Source organism: Pan paniscus, chromosome 10 (assembly GCF_029289425.2).
Source record: "Pan paniscus chromosome 10, NHGRI_mPanPan1-v2.0_pri, whole genome shotgun sequence".
Taxonomy (NCBI): domain Eukaryota; kingdom Metazoa; phylum Chordata; class Mammalia; order Primates; family Hominidae; genus Pan; species Pan paniscus.
Genome location: NC_073259.2, coordinates 115,116,762 through 115,129,025, shown reverse-complemented (window position 1 = coordinate 115,129,025; position 12,264 = coordinate 115,116,762). Strand labels below are relative to the sequence as shown.

The 12,264-nt window shown below is 36.5% G+C and overlaps 1 protein-coding gene across 6 annotated transcripts in view; it reads left to right on the top strand.

The window, feature by feature from the left end:
* The window catches only part of CRY1 (cryptochrome circadian regulator 1), a 104,360-nt gene that overhangs the window by 22,670 nt on the left and 69,426 nt on the right, over nt 1–12,264 (top strand). For 3 of the 6 annotated variants that reach the window (XM_055096083.2, XM_055096084.1, XM_055096082.1), the window contains one exon: nt 2,635–2,754. The exons of the other annotated variants lie outside the window; for them this stretch is intronic. In XM_055096083.2, the coding sequence (XP_054952058.1) occupies nt 2,681–2,754 (74 nt within the window). In that variant the 5' untranslated portion in view covers nt 2,635–2,680. The remainder of the gene's footprint in view (nt 1–2,634; nt 2,755–12,264) is intronic. 6 annotated transcript variants of the gene reach the window in all.

The following is a 12,264-nucleotide window of genomic DNA, read 5'->3' as shown; positions in this document are numbered from 1 at the left end:
TTTTAAAACCATAGTTAGGTCTGGTGGCTCAATACGTGGCACAGGGTGGGTGTCAGTATGTCCTTGTGTATTGAATGTATAAATGAGTATTGTTCTGCTGATTTTGCTGATGGAATTTCAAGTTGACTTTCCTGCGTAAATTACACCCGCAGACTGATATTGCCTATTATTCGTTAAAGTTGATTAAAACCTTAAAGACCATGGTGAAGCAAACTTGAATACAGAATTCCTTTAGTACATTTTTTTCTTCCCATCTAGTTTAGCTGTCTTATCTACAGATAGTTAATTAGACAAACTTTTTTGGTGATTCATCTTTTATCAAGCCTTTTTGAAGCATTCAGTTTCATTTTCTATAAAACACCTTTACTTTTTATATTCTCAGTTTATATAAAATTTAAATTACGTGATGAAAATAAGTTCAGCTGGCATGAACGTATTTGAGAAACACAACTGACTCTTCATATGTCTAGAACTTTAACTGATTGGAATAGGAATTGGACTTATTAGAAAGCAGTAGCCTATTTTATTTTTGTCAAACTGAAATTAGCCATGTCCGTCAGTCAGCATGGCCTCTGTATGCTTTGCACAGGGTATAGAAGGCATTTGGTTATTCGTGTGAATTGATAAATTGGAGATCACTAGTAGTTTTTGGTTTTTTTTGTTGTTGTTTTTTTTTTGAGGCAGAGTTTCACTCTTGTTGCCCAGGCTAGAGTGCAGTGGCACAATCTTGGCTCACTGCAACCTCCACCTCCTCGGTTCAAGCGATTCTCCTGCCTCAGCCTTCCAAGTAGCTGGGATTATAGGCATGCGCCATCACACCCGGCTAATTTTTGTATTTTTACTAGAGACGGGGTTTCATCATGTTGGCCAGGCTTTTCTTGAACTCCTGAACTCAGGTAATCCACCCGCCTCAGCCTCCCAAGGTGCTGGAATTACAGGCGTGAGCCATCGAGCCCGGCTTAGTAGTTTTAATGTATGTTAACTACATAATTGCCAAGGTCCCTTCTAGTTCTAGAATTGTATGATTTCTGTGATGGTAATACCAAAATAATTTTTAGTATTATAAAAGATATAACGATAGGTTTTTGAAATTTGACATAAAATTCATTCTCAAATATTTTTATTTGGTTTGGGTTGCGTATTTTAAATAATTGGATATTAGGGTTTCCTAGAGATTAAAAAATGCTATTAAAAAAAAGAGGATTCTATTGATTCTGGTTACTTTTGCCATTTTTATCTTATCCTATCTGTCTTCTCAGTAGCAACAGCAACAACAAATTAAATATCTTAATGACATGTATTTTTATTTAGTTTTCTTGTTTTAAGTGATGTAGGCCAGCAGGAGTTAAAAGGCTGTAATAGAATGACTTAATATTAAATTACTGTGCTACAGTGTATATGTCTTAGAGAATGTGCTGCCAAGCCTTTTATTGGTATTATGTATGGTATGGGGTCAGATTCTAATTTTGAGGTTAAAATGCCCTTTTTAATTGTCTGGCTTAGTGTTAATATTTTTTGCAATTAGGGGCATAATTTGGGGTAATGTGGGAATAGAAAGGAAAGATTGAAAGAAAGGAAGATAATTAAAAAGAAGAATAACCATCAGAGTAGAGTGACATGTAGGTGTTTGGAAAAGGAGGAGTCACTGATTATATTTTGAGATCCCATGAAGAGAGACATAACAAAGTTAAAAGGAACTAGTTTAGAAATTAGGATAAGCTTAATTTTAGGTGTATCAAAGTTTGTTTTAGGTGTATTGAGGTTAGGGTAACAGTGGGATATCCCGATACAGTTGGTTAGCAGGGACTGAAGCTAGGAAGAGAAGTTGGGACTAGGTGTGTATTTTTAATTGGAAACAGTCTTTTGAGAGGTGATAATTAAAATTAGGGTAATGGGTGAGAATACTGAAAGAGGAGCATATAGCAAGACAAAAGGAATGGCAGTCTTTTCTATTTTTTTGAGACGGACTCTGTCTCAATTGGTTGCCCAGGCTGGAGTGCAGTGGTGCAATCTTGGCTCACTGCAACCTCTGTCTCCCGGGTTCACGCAATTCTTCTGCCTCAGCCTCCCTGGTAGCTGGGATTACAGGCATGCACCACCATACCCAGCTAATTTTTTTGTGTTTTTAGTAGATACAGGATTTTACCATGTTGGCCAGGCTTGTCTTGAACTCCTGACCTCAAGTGATCTGCCCTCTGCAGCCTCCCAAAGTGCTGGGATTACAGGCATGAGTCACCGTGCCCAGCCAGTAATGGCAGTCTTTATGATTATGATTTTTAAAAAGTATATTTTAGGCCGGGCACAGTGGCTCATGCCTGTGATCCCAGCTGCTCAGGAGGCTGAGGCAAGAGGATTGATTGAACCAGGGAGACAGAATGCAGTGAGCCGAGATCACACCGCTGCACTCCAGCCTGGGTGACAAAGTGACACTCCGTCTCAAAAAAAAAAAAAGAGAGAGAAATAAAAAAATATATTTTACATGTTAAACTTTTTTGTATTCAAACTTTTATGGTTTATATCATTAGCGATAAGCCTCAATGCCCCTTTCCCACCCAAAGATGATATAAATATTTACAATGTTTTTCTAATACATTTAGAGTTTTATTTACACATATAAATCTTTGTTCCATCTAGAATTTACATTGACACTGAGGTTACACTCTAACTTCTTTTTCCCCAAATGATGATCATTTTCCACAAAATGATGGCCAGTTATTCCAACACTACTTATTGGATCATTTCCAGTTCAGTGAGGTAAGTAAATATAAGTGTTAATGTAAATTTTTAATATTTTACGATCATTTCTAGGCTATTTAATTTTTAAAATGTGGATTTTTTTCTGATGAAAAATACAATCATAGTAAAGAATTCAAATGATACGAAGAAGGTGTCTGTATAATATCACCCATAAGAAGATAAGAAATACAACACTGGTAGTAGTTTTAAAATATGAAAATATAAATGTGCATATATGCACATATGTGTTAATATGAATGTGTGTTTACATGGAAACTTTGACATCTCTATTCACAAGTGTGATTAATTCATATTTTTCTTTTGGGAGCTAATTTTGTTAATTTTAACAATGAGATCATGTTAGCCTTATAGTAACTTCCTATCCTTTTTATGCCCCCAACAGTATAAATAACATAGGACTTCTGTGTTCCATAAACCTTTGCTAGAATTCACCTATAAAACAATTTGGGTCAGGGGTTTTTGGGAGGAGTCAGATTATTTTTATAGCAATTTCAAGATTCCTGTCCAGTCCACACATCAAACTGCCCACATCAAACCCCTAGTTAATACATGAATTTAGCCTCTAATTTAGTAGCTGGTGACTCTGTAATCTACTTTCATTCTTTCTCCTCTGGAAGGTTTATTGAGTCAATAATTGATACCTGAGCTAAGCTTTGCCCATTTGGAATTTGGAAAAGGAACGCAGAGACTGTAGTCAGTTGGTATTGGGCCTTGGCACTGAGTAGTCATAAAAAATAGATATCTTTGCATAGAAGGGTGGTTGTAGAGAGACAAAAGAATGAACACATATGCAGAAAGGAACAAACAAGAGAGAATTCAATTCCAAAAAGGAGTTGGGTTCTAACATTCCAGAATCCTTAGACTTGACTATACTACTTGAGCACAAGTTTCCATGAAATACTCCTATATTCTTCCAATGCTTTTTTTTGTTTGGATGACCTAGTTTGAGTAGATTTCTGTTCATTGCAGTGAAACAATTGCTGACTTAGATCATCTTTGACATACTTTTTATTTCATTTGTGTTTATTGGTTATTCTAGGTTTCTTGTCAGTCAGTTTGATAATTGAATTTGCTATTAATGCATATTTTCCTAAAATACCTGCTGTTAAATCTAGTCTTCCATTCTCACATGTATTGCTAAAGTTGTATACCATATCTTTTATTTAATAAGTACCACAATTGCTATGATAGTCCCTTTCTTACATTACTAATAGATATTTATTTTTTTCTTCTTTTTCTTTCTTCGACTTGCTAGATGTTTTTATACTTTATTGATCTTTTCAAAGCATAACTCCTATGGAAGGAATAAAGAATATTGTCAAAGAGTTACCTCCACAAAAAACATCAGGCTCAGATAGTTTCATAGTTGGGTTCTACCAAAGTTTAAGAAACGTGTGACTTCAGTGATATATAAATTGTTCTAAAACATGATAAAAGAAGAGGAAACAATGTGTAGAATTATCAAATAGGATACAGAAGCATATTTTAAATGTATATCCTACATTCATGTTGAAAATGCAGGAATAATTCAGTATTGGAAATATATTAATATGTCATTATATTAGTAGATCAGAGTATAATTATATGATCACTTCCATAGATGCTGAAGATACTTTTGATAAAGTTCAATATTTATTCCTAATAAAATTTAGTACTAAACCAGAAATAGAAGGCTACCAAATCAGCTCAAAAGTCAGCATCATGCTTAATGGGTAAAATTTAGAAGTTCTACAAAGTCTGGAGCAAGATACAAATGCTGGCCGTCATCACTATTACTTATTGTGCCAGAGGTACTAACTAATGCAGTATAAAAGGTATAAAAATGGAAGAGGAAGTAAAATTTATTGCTGATTTTAGGACAATATTATTATATCCCAAAATATCTAGGAGAATCAACTGAAAAGGTACTATTAATAATAAGAGAATCCAGGCCGGGTGCAGTGGCTCACACCTGTAATCCCAGCACTTTGGGAGGCCGAGGCAGGCGGATCACCAGGTCAGGAGATCGAGATCATCCTGGTTAGCACGGTGAAACCCTGTCTCTACTAAAAAAAAAAAAAAAAAAAAAAAAAAAAAAATTAGCCAGGCATGGTGGCAGGTGCCTGTAGTCCCAGCTACTCAGGAGGCTGAGGCAGGAGAATGGTGTGAACCCGGGAGGCAGAGCTTGCAGTGAGCCAAGGTCGCGCCACTACACTCCAGCCTGGGTGACAGAGCGAGACTCCATCTCAAAATAAATAAATAAATAAATAAATAAATAAATAAATAAATAAAAGAGAATCCAGCGATGTGGCTAGATACAATTTTTATTAGCCTTAGGTGCAGAGAATTAGTTTAAGACATTATCATTACAGGTTTATGTAAGGTCTCTTCCTTGTTTTCTTTCTTTAGCCTCCTTTATTCCTATTTGAATTTCCCTTCTCCCATACATAAATACATTGTTTGTTATACAGTATACATTGTGGTTATATTCTAATATATTTATCTTTTTGTTAACTGTGTGTTCATGCAAAACAGATATTGTTTTATGTGCATTTATTTTTAACTTACATAAATGCTATCATGTTGTATTTCTTATTCTGTTTTTTTCCCACAAGCACTAAATGTCTAAGATGTACTCATGTTGATACTGCTAATCCATTGCTTCTAACAGCTGTATAATGCTCTGTGAGACCTTTAGCATATTATATCTGTTATCTTAGTGATAGCTACCTGTTTACTTCTAGTTTCCTGACACCACAAATTGTTTTGCACTGAACATCCTTGCACATGACTCTGTGTTAAGGATTTGTTTGGAGTGTATATACAAATCAATAGAATTGCTGGGACATAGGTTAGCCCCATATGTAGTTTGACTAAGAAATGCCAGATTGCTATTCACAGTAGCTGAACAAGTCTATATTCCCACTAACAATGCATGAGTCTTCTCATATCCTTATGTCCCAACATTTAAAAATTATCCAGCTTTATAAACTTTACTGATCTAATAAGCATAAACTGATGTTTGATTCTTTTAATTTGTACTTTTCTAGTTACTAAGTTTGAACATTTCTTATACATATTAGTTTTGGAGATTTTTCTTTCTGTAAATTACCTTTTAATTGTCTTGTTCATTTTTCTGTTGATGTGCTGTCTTTTCAGTTTTATTTGTCGAACTTTAAAGTATATATATGTATATATACTTTATATATATACTTAATATATATATTACATATATACTTTATATATATACACTATATATACACTTTATATATACTTTATATATATACTTTATATATATACTTTATATATATACTTTATATATACACTTTATATATACTTTATATACTTTTTGTATATATACTTTATATATATACTTTATATATATACTTTATATATATATACTTTTTATATATACTTTATATATATATACTTTATATATATATATACTTTTTATATATATATATATATATATATATATATATAGAACAAACAATGGCTACAGGCACCTGAAAAGATGTTCAACACCATTAGTCATTAGGAAAATGCAAAACAAAACCACAGTGCAATACCACTTCATATGCACCAAAATGACTATTGAAAAAATTTTATACAAAAAATTAGCTGGGCGTGGTGGCGGGCGCCTGTAGTCCCAGCTACTCGGGAGGCTGAGGCAGGAGAATGGTGTGAACCTGGGAGGTGCAGCTTGCAGTGAGCCAAGATTGCACCACTGCACTCCAGCCTGGATGACAGAGCAAGACTCCATCTCAAAAAAAAAAATTTTTTTTTAAACGGAAAGTAATTGTTGGCGAGGGTGTGGAGAAATTGGAACCCTTGTACATTGCTGGTGAGAGAATAAAATAGTACAGCTGCTGTAGAAAAATTTGGCATTTCCACAAAAAGTTAAACATAGAATTACCAGCAATATCACTCACAGAATTCCAAAAGAATTTAAAGCAGGCATTCTAACAAAAACTTATACATGAATGTCCATAGCAGCACTATTCACAATCACCAAAATGTGGGAACAACCTAAATGTCTGTCCACTGATGAATGGATAAACAAAATATGGTCTCTTCACATGATGGAACCATAAAAAGAAATGAGATACTACAACATGGATGTCAAACACATTCTAAGTGAAAGAAACCAGACACCAAAGATCACATATTATATGATTCCGTTTATATGAAACATCCAGAACAGGTGAATTCATAGAAACAGAAAGCAAATTAGTGGTAGCTCGGGGCAGGGGGAAAAATAGAGAGTGATTCCTTAATGGGTACAAGGTAATCAGTACAGGGTTTTCATTTGTGATACAAATGTTTTGGAACTAGATAGAGGTGATAGTCACAGAGCATTATCAATGTACTATATGCCACTGAATTGTACATTTTAACATTATTAATTTTGGGCTGAGTGCGGTGGCTCATGCTTATAATCTCAGCACTTTGGGAGGCTGACAAGGGTGGATCACTTGAGGTCAGGAGTTTGAGACCAGCCTGACCAACATGGTGAAACCCTGTCTCTCCAAAAAAAATACAAAAATTAGCTGGGCATGGTGGCACATGCCTGTAGTCCCAGCTACTCAGGAGGCTGAGGCAGGAATTGCTTAAACCAAGGAGGCGGAGGTTGCAGTTAGCCAAGATCATGGCACTGCACTCCAGCCTGGGCAAAAGAGTGAGACACTGTCTCAAAGAAAAAATTATTAATTTTGTATTATATGTATTACAATTTTACCTCAAAAAATTGTAATCAAATAGTTTCCCTATATATCAGAGATTGGCAAACTTTTAATGTAAAGGGCCAGATGATAAATATTTTAGGTTTTTCAGGCCATATGATCTCTCTCTCAGCTACCCACCTCTCCTATTGTAGCATGAAACTAATTAGGATGTCTGTGTTCCAGTAACACTTTATTTACAAAGAAGGCAGTGAGCTGGCTTGACCCATAGTTGGCTGGCCCCTTGCTACATATAAGCAACCAGTTAGCAAATATAACAGGAAGAAAAATTCTGTGTATAATAGCAACAAAGAGAAATACAACAATCTAGAGATAAATTCAGATACAAAGAGAATGATGATTGGATCTTGTTCTCTACTGAAGCTCTTGTTCTTATGGAATAGTTAGGAACTGACTGCCTTATGGCCCATGGAACATCCTCGGTTGAGAACATCTGTCAGAAGGAAACCTATAAATTATCATTCAGTCAGTTTCAAGATTCCAGCCTTGTCACATACTCCTGTTCATTGTCTTCCTTCTCCTCTCCCCTACACTTTTCCAACACCTTCCTCCCCACATTAATCTGCTGTCTGGTATCTTTCTGTATAGATTGTTATTTACTCCTAGTCATGGAAGGGCCTCTTTTCCAGATGTCACAGATTTAAAATGTGAAAAACAAAACTATAAAAGTAGTAGAAGAAAACTAAGGAAGTTTTTTTTTTTTTTGCCTTTGAAAAGAGAAAAGTCTTCCTAACATGGCAGTCCTAAAATCAAAAAGAAAAGATTGGGAACTTTAGATAATCATAAAAGTTGTGCATGCCGATATCACCATGTCAGCATCTAAAGACAACATCCCAAGGGATAAAAGGGAGTCTGTGAGATAAAATTTGATTTCCTTAATATATAAAATTCTCTTGTGTATCAGTGAATTATGAGTTACAGTAGATTGTACCTTTTGTCAATATAGAGTCGATAGTATAGACTAAGTAAGGGCTGGCAACTTTCTTGAAGAGTTAGACAGTTAATATTTTCAGCTTTGTGAGCCACACATAGGGTCTCTGTCTCATATTCTTCTTTTTTTTATGCAGCCCTTTAAAAATTAAAAGCCTTTCTTAACTTGTGGGCTATACAAAAACAGGCCACAGGTCAGATTTGTCCCATGGGCCATAGTTTGCAAACGCTTCTGTAGACTATTTCCTATTTGTTTTATTGAGTCCTTTTGAGAGACCAAGGTGGGAGGATTGCTTGAGCCCAGGAGTTCAAGACCAGCCTGGGCAACATAGTGAGACTCAGTCTCTTCAAACAAACAAATACATAAATAAAATTAGCTGGGTGTGGTGACATGTGCTTGTAGTCGCAGCTACTCAGGAAGCTGAGGTGGGAGGATCACTTGAGCATGTGAGGTCGAGGGTGTGGTGAGCCATGATCTCCAGTGCCACTATACTCCAGCCTGGGCAACAGAGCAAGGCTCTGTCTTGAAAAAGCAAAAACAAAACAAACAACAGCAACAACAATAAAATTAATCTAAGCCAGGCACAGTGTTGCATGCCTGTAATCCTAGCAATTTGGGAGGCCGAGGCGGGTGGATGTTGAGCTCAGGAGTTCGAGACCAGCCTGGGCAATATGGTGAAACCCCATCTCAACAAAAAATACAAAAATTAGCCAGATGTGTTGGCACATGTCTGTAGTCCCATGTAGTCTCTGTTACTTGGGGAGCTGAGGCAGGGGGATCACTTGGACCTGGGAGGTCGAGGCTGCAGTGAGCCGAGATCGTGCCACTGCACTCCAGCCTGGGTGTCAAAGTGAGACCCTGTCTTAAAAAAAAAAAAAAAAAAAAAAAAAAAAAACTTAATCTACCATCTAGAAATAACCATCTTAAACATTATGTAAATCATTCTGGGTCTCTCTATGTACATTTAAAGATAAAAGGATGAATGGATATAGAGAAATGAAGATGGGATCATATTATGTACACCATTTTAAAATAAAAAGAAGTAAATTTACTTGAATATAACAAGGAAGTAAAATGTAAGAATAGCTAAACTTAGGATAAACTTTTAAAAATTATTTTAGAATTATGATTTTACTGAACTGTAAATTGGTGTTGGGGGATGGGCAATAATCTTCACTTTCCCAGTTTCGGACTAATCAAAGGAGAGATGCACACACACAAAGGAGGGTTGTACTGTCAGAAATAATATTCACTTTATTCCTAGTAAAAACTAGGTTGTACGACTGTGTAGTCAGAATGAGCCTTATGATACTTTATTTTTGAATTAGACTTATTTAGCAACATAGTCATAGACTGTGCTTGTCAACCACAGCAGGAGTGGATAATGCCTCTATAATTTTACTGCATGGGAGAATAGAAACTACATCCTATAGGGCTGGGTTGAGCATGTGTACTTCCTTGTTTTTTAATGCAGAGGCAGAGATAAATTGAAGATGTTCCTTTTACTTTTTCATCTTGGTTGTGAAGTAGAAATTGCTTCCATTTATGAAAATATGAAATGTTAGGAATAAGTGTCTCATTTTGGGCAATGTCCAATTTCCTTATCTTTCATGGTATGGATCATTTAACATACTGTATTTCTTTCTACCACCAGTGCCAGATTATTCTTACTTTGTTGAAGTTTATAATAGTTCTGTTTTATTTTGTTCTATACACCAAAATTCCCAGTTATTTTTACTCTTTTTTTTTTGAAACAGAGTTTTGCTCTTGTCACCCAGGCTGGAGTGCAATGGCGCGATCTCAGCTCACTGCAACCTCAACCTCCAGTGTTCAAGTGATTCTCCTGCCTCAGTCTCCCGAGTAGCTGGGATTACAGGCGTGCGCCACCACGCCTGGTTGATTTTTTTGTATTTTTAGTAGAAACAAGGTTTCACCGTGTTAGCCAGGCTGGTCTCAAACTCCTGACCTCAGGTTATCCGCCCGCCTTGGCTTCCCAAAGTGCTGGGATTACAGGTGTGAGCCACCGCGCCCGGCCTTTACTCCTTTTTTTTCAGACAGAGTCTCACTCTGTCACCCAGGCTTGGAGTGCAGTGGCATGATCTCAGCTCACTGCAACCTCTGCCTCCTGAGTCAAGCAATTCCCATGCCTCATTCCTGAGTAGCTGGAATTGCAGACGTGTGCCACCATGCCTGACTGATTTTTGTATTTTTAGTAGAGATGGGGTTTCACCATTTTAGTTAGGCTGGTCTTGAACTCCTGACCTCAAGTGATCCACCCCTCTTGGCCTCTCAAAGTGCTGGGAAAATGGTGTGAGCCACCATGCCCAGCCCATTTTTACTCCTAAATAAATTCAGAACTTATCAGCAGTCCTTTTATCTCCATTTATCTGTTGTTTGGCTTGATATCATTGTCCAGCTTTTGCCCCTTCCTCAAGTTCTTTTAGTTAGAGAATGTCTGTTGCTCCATTAGCATGATAATCTGGTGGAATTATTTTTCTTCTAACATATTTGTGCATACTTTTTTCTATTCCATTTGTTGTGTTTACTGTTTGAAGTTTACTAATTAAGTTAGATTGGTTTTGACTCTCCTGTCTTTTTGTGGTTTCTGTCATTTCACTGTTTTTCTTTCAAATTATTGTGATCTCCTAGAAACACCTACATGTCATAGTTATTTGGCAATATTGTGTGGATTCTGCCCATTTCTATTTCTAAGTTATTCTGTATTTTGATTTTCAGTTTTGTTAGCTTTGTGGTCTTTTTATGTGCTTCCACTGTTGATGATTTTTGTCTTCTGTTTTAACTTTATTGAAGACTGCCAAACTGTTTTCCAAAGTAGCTATACCATTTTGCATTCTCACTGACTATATATGAGACCAGCTGCTCCTCATCCTTGTCAACATTTGGTTTTGTCAGGTTTGTTCTTTCCCATTCTAATAAGTATGTGGCGGCATCTCATTGTGGTTTTAATTTGCATTTTGTTGTTGTCTGTTTTAATGTACTTATTTTCCATCTATATATCTTTGGTGAAGTGTGTTACTCTAATCTTTTGCTAATTTTTTATTGGGTTGATTATGTTCTTATTACTGAGTTTTGAGAGTTCTTTATGTATTCTGGATATTGTCTCTCTTTGCCTAGTTTATTTCACTTAGCATAGTGTCTCTACGTGCATTCACATCACAAATGACAGAATTTTCTGCTTTTTAAAGGTCGAATAGTATTCCATCCCGGTCATAATAGAATATTTCTATGATTACAGAAAGTTCTCTCATAACCCTCTTTGAGTCAATCCATTCAGGGAACTTAAAAAAAAATAAGTATACTCTCAGTTTCTACCCCAGATCTATCAAAGAAGTAATATCCAGGGTGGCGCTTAGGAGATTTTTTTTGCAAACCCCTGTCCCCCCAACCCCAGTATGAATATAATGAGCCCTGATTAAGAACTATGACCCAGCTGGACGCAGTGGCTCATGCCTTAATCCCAGCACTTTGGGAGGCTGAGGCCGGTGGATCACATGAGGTCAGGGATTCGAGACCAGCCTGGCCAACATGGCAAAACCCTGTATCTACTAAAAGTACAGAAATTAGCTGGGCGTGGTGGTGCATGCCTGTAATCCCAGCTACTCCGGAGGCTGAGGCAGGAGAATCACTTGAATCCAGGAGGCGGAGGTTGCAGTGAGCCGAGATCGCACCACTGCACTCCAGCCTGGGCAACAAGAGCAAGACTCTGTCTCAAAAAACAAACAAAAAAACAAAAACTGTGACCCAGCTGGGTTATATATTGCATTTACCACATGGCCTAGATTACCCTGTAACATATTTGCCCCCTAGCCTGTTGCATTTTCTTCCCCTTTAATC